The sequence below is a fragment of the Phaenicophaeus curvirostris genome, chromosome 2 (assembly GCF_032191515.1).
Source record: "Phaenicophaeus curvirostris isolate KB17595 chromosome 2, BPBGC_Pcur_1.0, whole genome shotgun sequence".
Lineage (NCBI taxonomy): Eukaryota > Metazoa > Chordata > Aves > Cuculiformes > Cuculidae > Phaenicophaeus > Phaenicophaeus curvirostris.
This window is the reverse complement of record NC_091393.1, coordinates 87,357,660-87,379,481: the sequence shown is the minus strand read 5'-3', so window position 1 is coordinate 87,379,481 and position 21,822 is coordinate 87,357,660. Positions and strand designations below refer to the sequence as shown.

The window sequence follows — 21,822 nt, the reverse complement described above, 5'->3', positions numbered from 1 at the left end:
CCAGAGACTGTAAGCTTGTCTGCTAGCTCACAAATACATCAGCTTTGGGGGAAAACAACTTATACTTGAAATGTTATCTGAAGAAATAGCTAATTTTCTTGGAACTTGTTTTTGATGACTCCCACTTTTCTTGTTAACAAGAATGCCAGTAAGCTTTTGTAATATCAACGTATTTGTGTGATGTATACTGCAGTCCATTTCATGCAAGCCAAGGAACTACTAAGCTGCAAGAAAAGACCCTTTGGTACAATTCAGTTCTTTCTACTAAACTGCTGGTACAATTCAGTTCTTACATTAGTTCATTGACTGAGGAAAACAATTCCTCTGTGCCATGCCAAAATATAACTGAAGTTTTGCCTCTCCTGTGGTCAGTGTAAATGCTGCATTTATGTATTAGAGGAAACTGACAACTTCAATTACTGCTAAATCAGATGAGTACACAGGAGAGGACTTACACTAACTTTTATATGGGGCTAATGCTCTGGATAGCAACGCAGTCTTAATAAAAGTAATAAATGAAAAAAAACCACTAAGCAGGATGTAAACCTTATTAACATAGTAAGACTCATAGTCACAATAATACTATTTCCAAGGTAAGATACATTTTCATCTAGCCCATGTCCCATGTAAATAAGCTGGAGACAAGAAAAATATATGCATTGTAGTGAAAGAACAAGTAGTATTTTTTACTAGAAGAGAATAACCCATGCAATGATTTCTGTATGTCACCTATTTGCAATGAATACTCTATGTACCTGGAATATGCTTAGCCCATCCAATGATCACCACCAGTTCTCTGTCTGCCAGGTCACAAAGAGTGGTAAGTGCTTTGATGTCACTGTCTGGAACAGTGGGGTCAGGCATAGCATAGATCTTCTCCGGTTCAGCCACCAGCAAATGGGAGACAATCTTGTTATCTGTAAAAACAGTCCAGAACAGTAAAAAATCACCAGTAGCATTATTTTCCTTTTCAAAGAGATGGCTTATATTTCAAAGAGTACAAGAATTTGTCTTAAGATGCTGGACCCAATTAAACCTTATTGTAACTTCACTGACTTCTAAAAGTGATACAGCACATTCTGATCCATTAGCGATGTTCATCAAGCTAGACACGTATGTTCTCAAGACAGTAAATTTAATGGAATATAGAAACATATGATCATCTCCTAATATCGGAATACAAACTTGTAGAAAAATATTCATGCATTATGATGTATTTTGGACTATACAAATAGAAAAGTTAGGCTTTCGTCTAACAATCTGCAACCCCCCGCCTTCCTGTCCCCAAAGGCAGACGTATTTTTTGAGTGAGTAAATACCATGAGCAATTAGTCAGTCACCGAAATCTGTAACTTCTGTTAGTGATTCCAACTACCATTCTTTATTTCAGATGTATGCCACTGTTAAACTGTTGCAACAAAAATGGTCTCAGGACTTTCTCAGTGCTCATTACCCCATGTATCCTACAGATATGGGTATCTTGCCTATTGAAATGTTAAGAATGAATTTGTACTTGAGGTCTGTGCTGTGAGAAAAGCAGGGTGCAGTATTATATTTGCTTTGCAGTGAAACACAGAAATCTAGAATTGTGTATAAAATTAACTTCTTTAAGTGCAAGAAGAGACTAATAATCTCCTCTCATTTCCAGCCAGTAACAGCTATTTAAAACAATGAGAATAAAGAGAGTAAAATAAGAAAGGTATCAATAAATGCAGACTCTACCTCAGAAAACTGGTTTTGTGCAAAGAATGATACTCTATCATACTCACACACTGGATATTTCTATCTATATAGCATTTTCATTCATGTGTTCAATATTTAATTTTTCACCCATATGACTTGTGAAATCTAATTGGAATGACCAATTAAGTTATAAGGAAAAGTAAAGAGGAAAAAACAGAACAGAAGAGCCTGGAAGATTTACAATATAAAGCTGCTATTCTATATTCTATAAGTGGGATAAACATAAAATAAGCATTACATCCATGTGGAGGCACAATGGAAATATCTCTACACAGGATCCTGATTTGTTACTCTGAGAAGGTAGAGCTGAAAAATGGGAACAGGACTAATTCATTAAGCCTCCTAATAGAGGATACATTGCTGTACTTGCCAATATATTTACATTTTACCTTTCATGGTAGGTACACTTTGTGACCTCAAATGCCCCACCAGAATTTAAAGCCTAAATGGCAACTTTTAGTGAATTTACATGAATCTGTTCCCTTTGTTAGGATAAAGCGTTATGGGGCTTGATACAAACGGGATTCCACTCCAAGAAGGTATGAGGTATTTCCCGACTGCAGAGAAAGTTGCCAGAATTAGTATAATTTCCCCCTTCTGCATGTAAGTCATCGGATGGACCACACTGTTCTCCTGCAGGGAGCTGCAATGGATGCTGATGGGGATTTGACTTGCCCAGGAGTGCCAGAGAGCCTTCCTGCATGACAGATTTCCATGGAATTCAGATTTCTGATACTTTACTGCTCTTTTGTGACACGGACTCCTCAATTCTGATCTACTGTCTCTACAACTTTTGTCTTATTCCAAATTTGCAAGTCAGAAGTTGCGATATATGTTAGCCCTTCATGAAATAAGTGCAAGAGCCAATTGGAAACTATCACATCAAGCATGTTTTATTACACAGGGATATATTCATGCTTTATATGAACTATAGGAACTATGCCAACTAAGTAATTCTTGATCTCAATATTCTACTGATTATCAAACTGATTAATGACAAATTCTATTCTTATATGAAGATGACAGATGGTTGTTTTAACTTATATTGGCAAACAGCCTTTGGACACTTTTTTTTAAATTTTTTAACAGACATTCATACTCTGTTTGATTTCACACAGAAGACAATCTCTGTAAGTGAGAAAAGATAGCATAGCTTCTTCCCAAATTCCAATATTTTTACATGTATTGGAAAGTAGGATAAACAAATGAGTTTAACATCAAAACATACGTAGTGGAGGACTTCAGTATTAGGGGGTTTTACCCTGCAAACAGAGAAGACAGCCGAAGAACCTCTTTCACATTTTAATTAGGTTCCTCACCAACGGATTTTTGAAGATGATTCAGGAATATTGTATATTTTGCCTCGAAATCCGCAAAATCTCGGATTCTTTCTACTTCTGCAACTAACAAGATCTACAAGCAGAACATTAGATTCCACGGTAAAGCTGGAAAATATGATACAAACCAGAAGGAGGTGTTGGAAATATCCTCCAAACACTTGTTCTTTCCCTATAAGGGAAAAAGCTACATGAATTAGAGCATGCATTAGTATAGAACATAGGAAAATGTTGAATGTACTCAGAAAGCTCCATCACTCGGGAAACTGAATAGCCATGAGCACTGTTTCAAGGTAAATCTTATTTAATGTTTCCCTAATTAGAATCAATAGAACCCAATTTTCATTCCTGAGCCTTTGTTATGCATAAACTATCAGCCAGGGTTCAGAAAATCTCCGAGGCTACTTCCACACAAAACCTATTCCACTGTTTGAAGTCTTGACATTTAACTGGCAGGATCTGAAAATTACGTTTTAGAAATATTTGTTACAAAAATGTTTGTAATTAGACAAACTAAGGAAAAGGAAGGGAGTTGCTTAGACAATAAGCACTGATTTACAAGGAGGTCAGTTTATCTCAGACAAATGGAGCTTACAGAAATTGGTGTAGTTATCGTCTTAAAGGTAATATAATGCACTACTTTGCAGTAATCTTGGGTTTACACACAGGTTCTTGTGTTTCAGTACAACTGTGTTAATCTCTTCACATTAAGGGGCTTGGGGTGTTGGGTGGGATGTTTTGGGGTTTTTTTTCCTGCTTGGTTTTGGCTTTTTTGGTATGCTAGGCTATCAGCATTTCTAGTCAGTGACAGTATCAAGTAAATGAAAAACTGACAATCTGTGCATCCAGGAAAACTAAACCTCTAATGAAATTAAGCATTAGAGTTTATTAAATTTTATTGTATTATCAGAAAGTTTTTATTATAATGTGGAAAATCTGCTTAGTGCAGCCCTAGATTGTATTTACAGAACAGTGGGACAGCTTATGGAGGCTGAGCAGAAGATGCCAGATTGGACAATTGAAGGAATATAATCAGCATAATGTTTTTTGGAAAGGCAAAAGGAAACTATGCCATATGTTCACTTAAGCCTTAATTTTATGTAAAACTGGCTGTTTTTTCTTTGACACAGCTAAAATGCCCTTTCACTTACAGTTCAAAGACTGTTTATTTGCTCTCTAGATCCCCATATGCTCAAACGTATTGTACACAGCACTGTCCCCTACTGGGGAACATGAACAGAAACAAATCCTGTTTTCCATACAGCCAGGTGTCTTCAAGACCCTAAAACCAATGTGTTTTACCAGAGGAAAAATGGGCAGAGGCAAATGGGAGACATGGAAAAGTCTGCCTTCCTTATTTCTCTGTCTTATTTCTCTGTTTTGGGAGCAAATTAACCTTCTTGACAGGAGCAACTGGATGTGTGTATTCTCATTTGAATTTGGAAGAGTTTACAATACTTGATGCAGCATGTGCGCCTTTGCAGGATAATACAGTAGTCTCCTGCACTACGGCTATAATGCTATTAAATTTACTTCATGGAATTAGTACAGTCGCTGCTTGAGTTTATATAAGCTGCAAAGCAAAACCCCTAACTATTTTTAGTTAATCTCAAAGAGGATGGAACTTGTATTTTAGCAGAGATGATCATCTCTCTCTCTCTCTCTCTCTTAATTTCTGCCTGGTGAGATACAATCAAGGACATTATTAAAACATAACAAAACAAAGCAAAAAAATCCATGAGGGTACTAGAGCCTAAACTACCAATCTATGCTTGTTATTAGTGTGAAATATCGTTGTTTTAATCTAATGCTAGGTAGTGCATTAATCTATAGGTATAAATTAATGAGGCTCTTAATGTATTTTCATTGGGAGGTTGAGCAGTCAAACTCATTTAGTTAGTGAAAACTACAAAAATCACTTTCTTGTGAAATCTGAAACTAGAAGCTTCAATGAACTAATGATCACAGTATGAACCATTTTATGTACCACTGAAAATAAAGATAACCTGTAATTGTAAAATTTGCACTGCATAAACCATCCTTTTATACACTTCCCCTGTAAAAATATTCTTTGCTCAACTCCACTTGAGAAAGATGAGTATATTAAAATAAATGTTACCAGCTAAACGGATATAGTACTCACGGTAGTATCTTCTGACCAAACGCTTGTCCCAGTCAGAAGGAGCTTAGTAATCAGCACTAGGAGTCAATACCTTGTATTCAAAGAGAAATTCTGTATATCTGGTGTACTCACATGGCTTTTTTGCTGGCTGAACTAGCTGAGGGTTCAGGTATGGGCTATTCTCTGCATCTATTCTGCGCTTGTACTTCTGGCGACCTCCACGTACTCTGTCTAGGCGGACACCTACATTGGGAAAAATAAGCAAACATGTAATTAAATATATTATGAGAATGGCTTGCAGGTAATAATCTTCTATCTCCTGCCTTCCAATATTTATTTAAAATGCATGTTTTTTTGAAAAGATCAACTTTAGAAAGCGAGGAAAAGCAACACTACAAATATTTGCAAGCTGTTAAAATTTTCACACATGCAAGACTAAGCGTAAGACATAATTTCCTGTTCATTTAAAAGCATTTGTTCATTTTTACATATTATTAAAAACAGTTAACAAGCTTGAAGACCTGAAATGGTTCATGAGGATTTGAAAGAGACTGTATGGCTGTTCATTTAAGATTTCATCATTGATGAATTAACGTTTGTGTTCTACCTCTACATGGCTCGTTGCTTCAATAAAGCATTCTGCTACCTGTTTTGTATGGATATATAGGAGGTTACCTTCTTGAGACAAGCTACTGCTCTCATAGACAAGCTGCTCTCATAGACAAAATGAAAGGAAAGGGGAGTAGGGGGGAAATGATGGTACGTCCTATAAAACAATTAAGTAGTTTTATTTCCTTCTGAGTAACCCAGGCAGATTTCCAGACAAGAGGATGAATGTCAGTATAAGCAAGTAGTAACATAACACTGAAGATGAAAAACTTACCACTTACGCAGCGCAACAGGACAAGTAATACCAAGTGTAAAATTTGTCCCTAATGACATAGATTTAACTGGACAAGAATGCAAGGTTGCATTACATATAAATGATCCTAGTAAGCAATACAATAAAGTGCAGCTCATTTCCACACTTTTCATTTCCTTGTCTATTTTACCTCTCTTCCATCTATTTATCTTTGCAATTGCCATTATGATGCCCAACTTTACTGCCTCCCTTCTCCCCGGTTTCCTCCTCGCAGGAAATCCCTCCAGAACTTGCATCTGGACAGCAGAGAAGCCACCATCAAAGAAGAGATAATTTACGTGCATAGCAAGAAGAATGTAGCACAGAGTTTACATGTTGCCCATGAACCAGCACTGATAGCACAGTCTAGTTGCCAGGAAACCTCAGTTAGTCCTCTTTCATCCTCAAAAACCAAAGACTGACTGGGTTTCGGTGAGGGGAAGCCATTTTGCCAACCAGCCAGAAATCCAAGTCCAACTCTTGTTGGTTTGTTTGTCTCTTCTTTCACATTTCTTGCCTTTTTTTTTTTTTTGCCTTTTCCTGTTTTAACTCCTACTTTTCAAGATGACATGAAACTAAGCCACCAGAACATTCACTAGGTGACCAAGGAAGACAGCAGTTTACAGATCCAGTTTTGTGTTCCTTTAACAGCAGGGAAGGCTTTGTGTGCATGGGTCTCTTATTCGCCCAAACGACAGCTGGCATCTCTAAAGGTTAGTAACACCGGAGATACTTGGCTTAAGGACACAATCAATGTTTGTAACTGTAATGCAGTGAACAGTATACAGTAGTGCTCAATAGTTTTTGCTCACCAGGAAAGTGAGTAATGATCACTTCTATTTAATAGTGAAATATCAGTCAGCTTACTCCAGAAAATCATGGATTTCGCTCCCTCAAACTCAAGAAGCACATTTCTCTATGTATGTTACCAATTACATTTTTGTGAATCACAGTATATGAATAATAAAAACAATCATCCATGTACCCGAACGGGTCAGTGTACATTTCTGAATGAAAAATTATTTATGCTATTTACCGATATTGCTACAAAACTTGTGACTGATTTGTGGTCTAAGTTATTTGATAAAATTCACGGTGATACAATCAACTAAAACATGCTTATTTTACTATTCTATATTATTGTTGTTATTACTAGTATTATGATGATGTTTGTTTTTAAAGATATGCTTAGAAATCCATTAACTACAAGATCACTTAAAAAAACCGTATTTCAAAGCTTTTCAGACCTAATGGTAATTCAGTGTTCTCCACCCTTGAATCAGGAGTTTGAGCTATGCTTGAAGCAAACAGCATCTAGAACAATACACTGCCGTAAAAACAAATAGCAGAAGACCAAGGTTCGAGAGCTGAATATTCAGAAACAGGGAGAGGATTAGAACAAGCCACATGTGATATTGGCAGGATTATGAAAAAGACAGCCCAGCATCTGAAGAAAAATATGTAGAAAATTATTTCTGCATAATTCAGATACCATCCTTCTTTCTGCCTGGGAGCAGATTTCACAGCGATATAAGATGGATAGTATCAGACAGAAGTATGTTTAATCAAAAAGTAATGGAACTGAAGCTTAAATTAAAATAATATAAATCTACCAAGATGAACAATTTTTTTACCTCCTTTGCATTTGCTGAGATACACATTCAAGCCATTCACATACTCAGTGGACAGAAATACAGACACAGATCCAAGCACTCACCTATTATACACACCTATACCTATAAATACAGCTACTTTCTTTTTTTCATTAAGAAAAACATTATAATTCTAAATAACTGGAGAGTAACAGTATTGCATATTTTAAAATTACCTAAATTTATCTGCTGTCAGGACAGTAACAGTTGATGTCTTCTTCATCAGAATAACAAAGAGAAAAAAGAAAAACAATTTTGTCCACAAAGTTCTTCATTTGATATGTACTAAATATAATATATTTAATAATACATATAATGCATATCTCATTTTTTGAGATATGTAACTCAGTAACAATCCATTTTCTACAGACGTCTGTAAGATTCCCAGCACTGCCTTATATTTTGCTGCAAGATCAGTAAGAATGGATGCCCACATAACAGCATTAAGATACATAGTAAAACTGAAATCAGAAAAAAGAATTTTAATGGCAGGTACTGATGTAGTTCTTCTTTGGGACAACGTTTTGATAGAGTGTTCCAGTGCATTTGAACATACTGTGCTTATTTGTAAGATTGCTGGGTATGCTTGGGTGAATATTCTAAATTCTGGTGTTTGCATTTATTCACATAGAACTGGAAAACCAGTTGATTTTTCCATCATGAACACAGACATGTATTTAGATATAAGAATGCATGTTCATCTAGTTATTCTCAGTAGTTTGGCATTAGAGAAGTGTGAGGCCAGCACATTAACCCTAGAGTCTGAAAGATTTGTAGTGGAAAAAAATACTTCCACTTTAAACCACAAAAGACCTCTCTAAATATAGTGGAAACATGCAGGACATAACACAGCATGAAGAAAAAGGATAATATGTCTTTTCTTCTGAATCTCTGTATTTGGTTTACGTGTTGAATTATAAGGGTGTCAGAGAGCTTCTGAAATCAACTTACAAAGTTTTTGGATAATACCATGTACAGGAAAAAACTCAGCTAGACGCGTAAAATATGTGTCCATTAGGCAGGTAATGTTTTGAAAACAGAGTCTTAAATCATCAAAGAAGATAAAAGCTATGACTCACACTAAAGCTTTCCTGTTCAACAGCTGACTTAAAAATTAGAAGGGGAAGGCTTTAATGTTTTGTCTTCTGATAGCTATGTGCACTATTAAATCCACTGTTTATTGTAGAATATGAAGTCTAAAATCATCCTCCTACTCTACATTCAGTCAGTATCAGAAAGTATTTTTTAACATACAATAAAATTGGCTGTCCTCAAGAGATGCCTATAAAAAATCTGGTTCAGGAACCTGCCCATATAATAAACTGAAAGACAAAACAGTATTTATTACTTTAATATCTAATTTACTCTGTGACTATGAATAAGTTGCTTAATTTATCTGTTCCTGTGACAAAGATTTGCAACAGTTTATTACTAAAAGAAAAGAAGTATTAGGCCAATTAAAATATGTAGTGAATTTTTCCAGGTTGAAAAATTAAAAGAGAAAAACATTGCTTTTGCAAAACAAGTGTTTCAAACCAATGTTTCATTTTAGATTTTGCTCACCTTTAATAATTAAAAATGTTTCTGGGCAACCAAATCTAAGTAATGTTTTGGAAACCCCATTTTCTTTCTGAGAGGAGGGGATGAAAAGGCTGGATTTTGGCAAAGGAACTGAAAAAAAATTTCTCTTTTGTTAAAGCCCAGAGGGTTTTTTTTTTTCCAAGTTTGACAAAAGAACTGATAAATGTGTTACTTACACAGCTCAGTACTCAACTCCTCTTGAAAGGAACATTAACTTTGCATGAACTAATCATCTACGTGCTAAATTTTTGTGCACTGTCATTTATGTATTAAAACATAAAAGAACATGCATAAAATCCACTTATTTTTCCTATGCAAATGAGACTTTGTGTAAATAAATTCCATTATTTCTTAGTGCAAGTGATTTTCATTGAAGAATGCTCCATAAACAAAGATGTTCAGGTGAAGAAAATGTGGCATAACATGTTTAAGCAGACTACCGTTGCTTTACATTTTTAATGGTTCCATATGAAGCTAAGTATCCTAATCTATGACACTCACAAATACAAATTAGGTCACATGCAACAGGTGACAAGTTTTAATTGAATGTCTTCTGTCTGCAATTCTGACAAAAGGTGAATGAAAATAAATGAGTCTGGCAAGACAGCCCTGAGCTTTACAATACCCAATATCTCATTATTTTTAAACAGCTATCTATAAACTGATGCTGACAAGCCTTGAACCTTTTATTTCTGTTCAAGAAGAGGTGAATGTGCAGAAAGAAAGGAAAAAAAAAAGAAGAAAAACAGTACAGCCACTCTGTTGCATTAAACATGCAATACCCGTTATTAGCTCTCAAATATTACAGAAGAATACCTTTTAAGCTTTAAACAAGAACTTACTAAAAAATCAGTTTCTTTTCCAGAAGAGATACACCCTATGCAGTCAGTTCCTAGTGCATAAATTTGATCTGTTTGAGTGTTATAGCACCAGAACTTCATAAGAATTATGCTAGACTAATGCTGATTTTGAAAAGACTAAAAATTAGGCCGCTGATACAGGCTATAGAACTTCCACTTGTTTTCTGAAGTGAGGAAGAGCCTATGTTGCAGTAAAACGCCCATATTCGTGAACTGCAAAGGAAAAGCAATGCAGTACTAAGACCACGAATATATAAAGCACCGATGTTTCTGAACTGAAACAGTTACCATCACAAAATACTTCTCTCCACATTACCTAGATTACTAATATACTAATAACTAGCAAGCAGAATAAAATACTGCAAAAGCTTTTATAAATAACACAGAAAATACTGTTGCTAATTGCACCACTAAATTTCATGTCAATATGCTTATATATAATAACCATACTATATAATAGTACATGCCTTATTTTTTTAATTATGTATATGATGTCCTGGGATAAGGCATATGAATAAACAAAGGCAATCTATCACCAACTAAATACGACAGTTCTTGCCTTAATTTATTTAAATATAGTTACACAAGATGCTATCTCGTTTCAGAGTTCAAATTACAACCAATTTAATGAAGTGCAGCTTGCTGGGCTGTAAAGTCATTACTGCATCAATACACTTGTAACCATTACTTTAAGGTGACAAGCACAGACTGGGAAAGTCAGGTTGGCTGATGATCGAAAGAGAGGGCATTGAACACCAGGAGACAGAAAGGTCAAAAAGTAAGTTTGAGCAAGGATGTATCAACACCTGAAGGTCAAAAGTGGGCCTTTAGTCTAGATCACATCATTTAAGCTTATAAAGAATTCAAGAGCTATGGTGGTGACAACTGTAATAGGAAAGAAGTCTAACTGAAGTTCTGGACCATTTGCTGGCAACTCTCGAGAGATGGGAACATCGAAATGAAATGCATTATAATAATCAGACTGTGAAGTACCAGTAGCATGAATCAAGATCTCAGCACCCTTTTCAGATACAATAATGTGCACTTTCACAATATTTCAGTTAGTGACTTGGACAATGTGGGATTCTGGAATTAATCTGAGATCCAGAAGTCACAGGAAAGTTCTTAATAGTGTGAGTTGAAAGAGTTATATATAATCATATCTGTTCTACTGGGACAAAGAAATAGCTTGCTTAGAATTAGGATTTCTATCTAGAGAAAGTGATTTCATTTTGCTGGAATGGAAAGGATTGTTCTGATCATACTAGAGCTTTAAAACAGACGTACAATTCATTGAAATATTAGAAGTTTTTTACCCTAAAAAACACAGTCCCTAAGTTTGTTTGAGTTTTTTTCTTTTCTGTTTTATTACCCTCTTATCTTCGTTTCTGGGGTTATTTTTCCTGTTGGGAGAAAATCTTTCTCATCTTCCTCAAGCAGCAGCCAGTCTGTGCTGAACTGACTAGTAAAAAAGTGAGACAAGCAAAATTTAGCTTCTAAATTGCGCTCATCTGGCAAAGTAAGAGAGACTTAACTTTTCAGTTAAGGTGGCTTTATATTGCCAGTTAAGTCTAAATTTGCCTTAGTGGAAAAAAAACACGTTCTCACAGAATTTTCAACTTACTCAAGGCTCATTAATGGAAACACCATTTTGACACTGTCTTGTCTCTCAGCACACCCATAACAACATTATCTCTGCAACCTTTCTTATAGTTATGTATTGATTTATTATGATCTACACTTTTGTTGGTGAAGCAACATGCAATTGTTCCCTGCTTTTTTTATTCTTTTAAAAAGTAAGATAATGATTTGTGGAGCCTCATCAATTTCCCACTTCATACTTCAAGCTTCTCCAAAAGGTATGGCAGAATTCTGAACTTATTCCCTCCCTCTTCTGCATGCTACTATACGGCACTGCAAAATCTAGACAGATGGCACAATGGGAAAATAGCTCAAGAAGCTTACATCGTGTCTCAGCCTCTGGTTGGGGTAAACATATTTTTAGGAGCATTATGTTTTACTATGATTTATATTTTAAGCATAGCTCACCAATTTTACTGGTACAGAAGACTTTGTTGTAAATTAGAATATCTGAAGCAATGAGTGCATGCCAGCCTGACGTTAAAGAAATGGGGTACTTTTAAAACTTTTTAAAACTTTTTTTCAGGGTTAGTAAGGAGTTATACAACTGGGTTTCATTTGGGGTCTTAGAGCGCTCTTGTAATACAATTATAGGGTAAGTCTAACTTCACAATAAAAGAAGATCTTGCATCGCTAGTTTTGGGTGTCTTTGGCTTTTCTGTACCTTGGTCTTCCTGTCCACGCACTGCAACTTTCTGTTTCTTAAAATTCTACCTAATACAAGAATAAAGTTCAATGGTGGCTTACATGAGTTCATAGTACAGATAGCCATATTTTATGACTATGAAGAATGTGAAATTCATCAAATCATAAAATAATAGAATCCCTAAGATGGAAAAACCTTTGAGATTATGAAGTCCAACTGTACCTGACCACTACTAAATCATATCCCTAGGAACTTAATCTACCCACCTTTAAAACACTTCCAGGAATGGTGACTAAATCACCACCCTGGGCAGCCCCTTCCAGTGCTTGACAATCCTTTCTGGAAAGAAGTTTTTCCTAATGTCCAATCTGAACCTCCCCTGATGCAGCTTGAGTCCATTCCCTCTCATCCTGTCACCTATCACTTGGGCAAAGAGACCAACACCCACCTCTCTACAACCTCCAGTCAGGTAGTTGCAGGCAGTGATAACATCTCCCCTCAGCCTCCTTTTCAGCCTCCTTTTCTCTAGGCTAAACAATCCCAGTTCACTTAGCCACTCTTCACGAGATTTGTTCTCCAGCCCCTTCACCAGCTTTGCTGCCCTTCTCTGGACACGCTTCAAGACCTCAACGTCTTTCTTGTAGTGAGGGGCCCAAAACCGAACACAGTATTCAAGGAGCGGTCTCACCAGTGCCGAATACAGGGGCAAAATCACTTCCCTGGTCCTGCTGGCCATGCAGTTTCTGACACAAGACAAGATGCCATTGGCCTTCTTGGCCACCTAGCCACACTGCTGGCTCATGTTCATCTGGCTGTCAACCAACACCTCAAAGTCCTTCTCTGCCCGGCAGCTCTTGAGCCACTCTTCCCCAAGTGCTGCACGGGGTTGTTGCGTCCCAAGTGCAGGACTCTGCACTTGACCTTGTTGAACCCCATACCGCTGGTCTCAGCCCACTAATCCAGCCTGTTCAGATCCTTTTGCAGAGCCTCCCTACCCCCAAACAGACCTACACTTCCCCCTAGCTTAGTGTCATCCATGAATTTACTAAGGGTACATTCAATCCTTTCATCCAGGTCATTGATAAAGATATTGAACAGAACTGGACCAAGCACTGAGCCCTAGGGACACCACTTGTGACCAGCCTCCAGCTAAACTTAACTTCATTTACCACAACTCTCTGATCCCAGCCATCTAGCCACTTTTTTTACGCAGCAGACAGCGCACCTGTCCAGACCACGGCATTCAGTTTCTCAAGCAGAACACTTTGAGAAACAGTGTCAAAGGCTTTCCTTAAGTCCAAGTACACCACATCCACAGCCTTTCCCTCATCCATAAAGCAGGTCACCTTGTCATAGAAGGTGATCAGGTTAGTTTGGCAAGAACTGCCTTTCATAAACCAATGCTGACTGGGCCAGATCACCCAATAGTGATAGCACTCAAGATGACCTGCTCCATCATCTTCCCTGGCACCAAGGTCAGACTGACAGGACTGCAGTTTTCCATATCCTCTCTCCAGCCCTTGTAAATGGGTGTAACCTCTGCCAGTCTCCAACCAAGTGGAACTTCCGCAGTCAGCCAGGACTGATGGTAGATGATGGAAAGGGGTTTGGCAAGCACTTCTGTCGGTTCCCTTAATACCCTCGGATGGATCCCATCTGGCCACAAAAGCTTGTGAACGTCTAATTGGCTGAGCAGGTCTTTAACCATTTCCTCACGAATCATGGGAGCTTCATTCTGTTCTCCCTGTCTGTTTTCTGGCTCAGGAGGCTGAGTATCCAAAGAACTTACCATTAAAAAAACCCCTTACTATTAAATACTGAAGCAAAGAAGTCATTAAGTACCTCAGCCTTATCCTTATCCTTTGTCACTAATATCCCCCCTGTGTGCTGTAAAGGATGCAGATTCTCCTCGGCCCTCCTTTTGTTGCTGACACGTTTGTAGAAACATTTTTATTATCTTTCACAGAATTGGCCAACCCAAGTTCTAGTTGGGCTTTAGCCCTCCTGTTTTTCTCTCTGCATGATCTCATTTCATTCCTGTAGTCCTCCCAAGATGCCTGTCCCTTCTTCCAAAGCTCACATACTTTCTTCTTTTTTTCTGAGATCCACCCAGATCTCTCTGCTTAGTCAAGGTGGTTTTCTCTCCCACCTCTTCATTCTTCTGGCACACAGGGATGGCCTGCTCTTGCACTGCCAGGATTTCCTTCCAAAGACCATCCAGCCCTCTTGAGCTCCTTTGTCCTTAAGGACTCTCTCCCATGGAACTTTATCAACCAGCCTTCTGAGTAGTCCAAGGTGTGCCCTCCGGAAGTCCAAGGTGGCAGTTCTGCTGACCCCTCTCCTTACTTCAACTAGAACTGAAAATTAGGTCATCTCGCAATGGCTGTGCCCTAGGCATCCTCCAGCCATCACCCACAGGGCTTTCTCTGTTCATAAACAACAGGCCCACTGGGGCACCATCCCTAGTCAGTTTAGTCGCCAGTTTTGTCAGGAAGTTGTCTTCCACACATTCCAGGAACCTCCTAGACTGCTTCCTCTGTGCTATACTTCCAACAGACATCGGGCAAGTTGAAGTCTTCCACAAAGACAAGGGCTAGCGATCGTGAGACTTCTCCCAGTTGCTTGTAGAATAACTCACCAGCCTCTACTTCCTGGCTAGGTGGTTTATAGCAGACTCCTACCATGATATCTGCCTTGTTAGGTGCTCTGCTGATTTTTACCCATAGGCACTCAACCCTATCATTACAATTATTCAGGTCTAGGGTATCAAAACACTAACATACAGGGCTACCCCACCGTCTCTCCTTTCTTGCCTATTCCGCCTGAAGAGTTTATAGCCAGCCATAGCAGCACTCCAGTTACACAGTCATCCCACCATGTTTCTGTGATGGCAATTATATCATAGTCTTACCTTACAGTTACTTCTAGTTCCTCTTGTTTATCAACCATGCTGCGTGCATTGCTGTAGATGCACTTCAGTTGGGCTGTTAATCCCACTACACTCCTACAGGGATTAGTCTCAGTTCCTAAGTGACCACTCACTGAATTTTCTAACCCATCAGTAATCTTTACATCTGTGCTGCCATTTGAATTGCTATCCCCCACTCCCTCAGAGGTGGCAGACTAAAGGTCCTTGCCAGCACCCCATTCCCCGGACACTGGAGTGCGATTCCCAGGCTTTTTTCTATCAAATGTGGGTTTGTCCCTTTTGCACCTTGGGGACAAGTCCACCCTGTCCTTGAACAGCAATTCCTGGTTTCTACTCCCTTTCTGGCTTCTTTGACAGCTTCTTACTTTAAAAAAGGGAATCCTTATCTGCAACTTAGACAGGAAATAACCAGTGATCTAGATTAATATGTACAGACTGGAAGGTACTGACATACCACATCACAGTATCTTCCTAAGTAGTGTTGCTCCTCCCTGAAAAATCTCAGAGTTAATGCAGAAGCATGAATTTTTTTCATTTCACAACTTGCAGTAGGCTAAAGTGATGACTATTGAACAACAAAACTAAGACTTCAAAATTAAGTGGCTATATAGGAATCAAATCAAGATATAGCATAGCAAAATACAGAAAATAATGTTGTCAATGTGGTGAAATTGCTTTCTATTAATCTTATCGTGTAGTTTAAAGCATTGTGTCAAAAGGTGGATACAAAGAAGGGAGATATATTCTCTGCATACATTCTAGTCTCTGGAGGTGGCAGGTAAAAACATACCATTGTGTGCAGCTTAATGAACACTAACAAAAAAAACCACTCAGGAAATAAGTATTAGTCTCTTAAAAAAAGGTTGGGTAATAGTGTATTTAATGACGAGTACAAAGGTATAGTGTGTAAAAAGCTCCGATAATTTACTCACAAAATCGTATTCAGTAATGCACAGAAAAATACATTAATTAGATAAATCCTTTACAAAGAGTATTCTGTAATTTCTGGTCATGACAGTAACAGCTTCCAAAAGTCATGCAAGAGCATTAATATAAAATATTCTCATCTACAATGCACTACAATGAATCTGAAACTTTCTTTTTTCCTCTACCACCCCCTGGTATTAAGGAATGTAATCAATGAATTCTTAATTTAATTTCACTAGTTCATTTAGAGGCTAAATAAAACAAACTAATTTTTAGTTCAGAATTAAAAATCTGTCTGCAAAGTTTCTGAAAGTAGAGAGGAATGAGAGTGTTTTAATAGTGTATTTATAGGAGAATGGTGCTTCATCACAGCTCCTCATTGTGCAATGGTGTTTGTGTCTGTACATACAATCTTACATATTTAAGAAGCGTTCAAAGTCACAGACTAAAACAGTGCATAAACCAAAAATATTTCAAGATTATATTTCCAGACTGTGTTTGATTAAAAATCACCTGATTTTGAACTCATGAGTGATCCACTAAAAAAGGCCTTGCCAGGAAGGGGTTTTATAAGTACCCTTTACTGACACTCACAATCCCACCCACAGAATTGGTCTCAAGAAATAAGTATTCGTATGTTATACAGAGTATGAATGTAAATTTGCCCCAACATTTTCCACGGTACTGAGAATACTGCAGACATCAGTGGAAGATACGGCCGAAGGGATGTTGTCACCTCAGTTAAAGCCTTTACATTTTTAAATACATATCTGTATATTTACATAACATTACTGACACAAATTATTTAGGAAATGCACTCTTCCTTTGTCTTTATGTAAGTTTCCCCTGTTATTCCACAAATATCAGTATCAAAGAATCATGCATACATAAGAGTAAGAAAATAAAACTGAGCTGAAAAAACCCCAAAATTCATTATCAAATTCTGATGTTATGGTTAAGTAAGGAGCAAAATAGGGCACAGAATTTTTCAACTATTTAGTTTTATAAGAGAAGGCTCTGGTCCTTCAATTGCATTATATAGGCAGATCTATGTAGTATATGAAAGTATCAGATTTGGTTAGACTTCAAAGATTAAAAAATGCCTACAATTGTTTTTCTTTATCTTCTAATGATCACTTTTTCCCTTTCTCACAGAAAGAACTGAAATACTCCTGTATATGGGTTTTTATAAAAATCCTAAGATAATATCTGGCTTTACCAGGTAAAGCCTGAAAAGAACAACAGATTGAATTTTTACAGTTCCTACAGCTGTTGGAGTATATATAGTCTGTGTTTCATCTTGGTAAGGCAGTGGAAAACAAAAAGAAACACAAGGAGCTAACAGGTACAAGCAAAGTTCTGTGGACATAAATGAAAAAATCTAAGTAACTCTTCATTTTGAATTTTAAGTATTCTCCCAAACATATTTAACATTTCATTCATGCCCAGAGTTTATACATTAGCTCATATATCCTGCTAGCCTCATAACCTGACATAGTGCCTAGCACATAGGTTACCCTGTTTGTGGCCTCAGCAGGTCATCTCGAGATAATACTTAAGCAATTAGTGGAAAGTTTATTAGTGGTACCACTTTATTGATACTGCTGCTAGAGGTTTTCCATACAAAAGCATAATGGTTAGCCTGCATATTGACTATTCTTTTGTAGTTAGCACTAGGAGTGGATGCAAGTTAATGCAGAAAATCCCAGCTGAAAAACAATTATAATGTGCTCAGTGTTTTCCAGCCTCTTTGACTGTCCATAATGTTACACACAATTAATACTACGAGGTAAATTGATTTCATTTTAATAAAACACAATAAATTTTTAAACAATTAAACAACATACTCTCATTATAAAATGCCCCTGCTCTAGAACAGAAAACAGTGACAATTTTCTTCTAATATCATAGGTAATGTTGGGCCTTTGGGAAATGGGTTAATAAATTCTAGTTTTCTAAAACAGGCAGACTCATTAACTGCAAACTTCCCCCATTATGGTTATAGTAGATGTCTATCAAATTGCTTATGAGAACAAATTTATGGAAAATATCCAAGAGTAATGCTTTGTTCTTATTAAAATACATAAATATGCATGTAATTTTAGCCAGACTAAATGAACAAAACAAAAAGAAAGAGAATAAAGGTCAATTGCTGTCATGAAAATTTTTCTTTTCCACAAGAAAATATCTCCACCCTTTTGAAAATGTCTTTATATAAAAAATGTTTTTGTTTAAACCATAACGGCAACTGCTATATTAAAAAGGTATAAAGTGTACAAGGGTATGGTAATACAAGTAAGTGAGTGACATAATTACACGAACATTGTTTAAAAGAGGAAATAAAGCATAAAAATTCTGATGCACAGCTTCCTTTCTCATATTGAACTCTAACATACGTAGACTTTAAAAAAATATATATTAAAAATTTAATGATTTTAAGTCAATAATTCCTGACAAGCACGGTCTTTTTCAATTGGCATATGCTTACTCTTCTAAATGCAGATCTCAATGGGAATATTCATAGTGTGCAATGCTACATGCACACACATTTTATTTTTCTAGGGGGCCATAAAAAGAATATTTACCAAACAGGAGACCAAAGACTTCTCACTTGACACACGGCAAATCTAGCATAATTCCACTGAAGGCTGTATATTTCTCCAGAGTTAATTCTAAGGGCAAGAAGAGCAAACAATTTACTTTCACTGACTTTGGTTATCTGTGTTCCTTTCAAAATTTTCTTCTTTCTCTCCTATTTTGCTCCCAAAGTTTCCTTTCCTTCTTTAAAATATGTCCACCGGATTCCTTCCTTCTTTCTTTCAACCATATAACTATGCATTCCTACCTGGATTTCATTCCCCTGGACGGTGACATCCAGTTTAAAAGACAGCAAGGCTAAAATGACAGCAGAATTTACTGGGTAAAAAGATGACAGGTTACATACAAAATAACTTAATTAAACCCATGACCAGAAACCTACAGAGACATTTCAGAATATTCATAACTAGCTCCCACAAAACTACAGATGTGTATAATCCTCTCATAAGGACAGTTTTCGAGCAACTTCACCATGAAGCATATATACAAATCAATCCAAAATTGTGTTTGCGAAATCCACTGCAACATCCAAGTCTCTTCTCGTTATCATATGATGACATCATCATATTACAACGAGGAAAGACTTACTGTAGTAGATCATCATGAAAATCAGTCATAATTGAACTGTACTTCAACTTCACCAGAAATCCAAAATTTCAAGCAGAAAAAGCCTTGGACATACCATGAAACACCTTTTCCAGTGTCCCCTTCCACAGAACATGCAACGCCTTTCATGTATTACTGTATATATTCTTCCTGCCATATTTGAACAGGGGATTCTCTCAGTAGATCTTTTTTTTTTCCCTTTTTTTTTTTTGACTGAAATAATAATAATTTGGAAATATTAAGAATCCTGTTCTTTTGCCTTCAGAAGCAATTTCAATATAAATTTTACGTTTTTAAGTTTCTGTGAAAAAGACATCTTTTTTTCTATAAAAAAAATTGTTTCCTCTCTATATAGTCAAAGTATACAGGCTAGTTCACATAAGATTTTACTTGAAATATTTATATACATTTACTATGATATTAAAGACATTAAAATTCTTAGGTCATGAGAGGACAATCACAGCTTAAAATATTCATGCAAAATGGAAACAAAACACCTGAAAAATATTTGCCAAGAGTATCATAAGTGCTCTCAGCACAATCGTAACTTAGTTTTAAGGCTTCTTTTGTTCTTTTGAAAACCAGAGTAAGATTCTATAATCGATATCTAAAGGAAAGATACATAGAATTTGTTTCTTTTACTAATCCATTCTTCTTGATCTGACCAAAGGAAGAACAAACAAAAGATGGACACAGAGGTTATATAATTTCAAACTGGATACAAAGTGCAGTAAAATTTTTCTTGAATGTAGATGAGTTTCCTGTTCCAATGATTTCCCAATGAAAAAATGTAGTTGCTGTTACCTCTGTGATCAGGAAAACAACACAAGCTTAAAGGAAAAGAAGACGACACAATCCATTAATGCTGCAGTGAGTACACTTCTCTTTCTCCAGCAGGAACTCTTGAGAGAATGATCATCAAAGGCTCTGGGTGCTTTGCACATCACAGTGTAATTTGAAAAAATTACACTGCATTATTTAATGATTAATAAATGCTAAGAGTCAAAATGCCTTACTCATCCTTTTATCCTGCCTTACATAGGTAATCCTTCCATAGAAACAGGAAACTGAACATAAAGTAAAGGTCTTGAGAGCTGCCAGCAAATAAAGTCTCTGTGTCATTCAGTTTTCGATGGTTACATTTTGCCCATCCCTGCACCTCCAGATTAGTCCCATAAGATCCAAAATTACACCTAGGACTGTCCTCATGCAAATCAAGCCTGTTTCTTCCTCTTACTCTTCTCCCTCTCTGTGACCTTACAACTTCCTCTTTGGATCAGAACCTTCATCTGTAACACATTTTGTTCAAGAAGGTATTTTCATTCCAAGGCCAAATTTGGATCCATTTTAAAATGCTCAAGGGTTTTCTTTAGTACTAATTTTAATCTGGACTAGGTATATTCAGAAGAATGGCATAAAAACATGCAGAAACTTCTGAACAAGACAGCACTGCTTATTGCGTTACTATAATGACATAACAGGAATACTAACTTGCCTGCACTTTCAAACGAAGCCAATTCGAATATTCTTCCTCTAAGCCTTAACTTAGTTATATCTGCAGAAAACATGACAACTGACCATTGAAGAATACACCTGTAAGTCTACTTAGATGCAGCAAAATTGTGCATCAGTTACAGGAAACTTCCATATGTTTTCTGGGAATAGTGAGCCGTATCATCTACTGGAGAAAATCAAAACAGACGGCGCTGAGGATGGATCCTTCAAGGAAGGTCTTTGAAATTGAATATGAGATTTTATTAATCAGTGATCTCAATGTTTTCAACAAATCCAATATTTTCTGATACTGTTTCTTAAGTTTTTACATGGTTCCCGTCTGTTGACATGGAAGATTGATGTGAACGTCATACAAATTTGCAATGCTCAAGAGCATTTGTTTCTTGAATTGAAACAGGTTTTAGAAACTGTAACACAATTCATTTTTTACTGCCTTTTCCTCATTTTACAGAGTTAAGTTATTTTCCACTTGTCATGACATTGTGTCAGAGATGGTGTGGTATGGTGCATTCATACCTCTATTATTCTCCCCAGCTTGTGCCTTTCCTTTTTGATTGCTCTGTGATCTTCTTTTCAAACTATCTATGAAGGCTGGAAGTATAGTAAATGTCTCTACTTCTCCCTAAGTTTGTTGTTCTCTTAGTGATGGTACACATTTCTTGAAACCAGGTTAACTTGCAGTATAAGCACTAGATGAATAGGAGACTTGGCCAGATACCCTAAATACACCAGCCCAGCAGAGTTTTAGTGATACCTGGACATTT

The 21,822-nt window shown here is 36.8% G+C and overlaps 1 protein-coding gene across 14 annotated transcripts in view; it reads right to left on the bottom strand.

Moving 5' to 3' along the window:
- The window catches only part of ESRRG (estrogen related receptor gamma), a 402,243-nt gene that overhangs the window by 49,250 nt on the left and 331,171 nt on the right, over positions 1–21,822 (bottom strand). For all 14 annotated transcript variants that reach the window (XM_069852777.1, XM_069852783.1, XM_069852780.1 and 11 more), the window contains 2 exons: positions 5,335–5,445; positions 756–917 (listed from right to left, as the gene is read on the bottom strand). In XM_069852777.1, the coding sequence (XP_069708878.1) occupies positions 756–917; positions 5,335–5,445 (273 nt within the window). The remainder of the gene's footprint in view (positions 1–755; positions 918–5,334; positions 5,446–21,822) is intronic.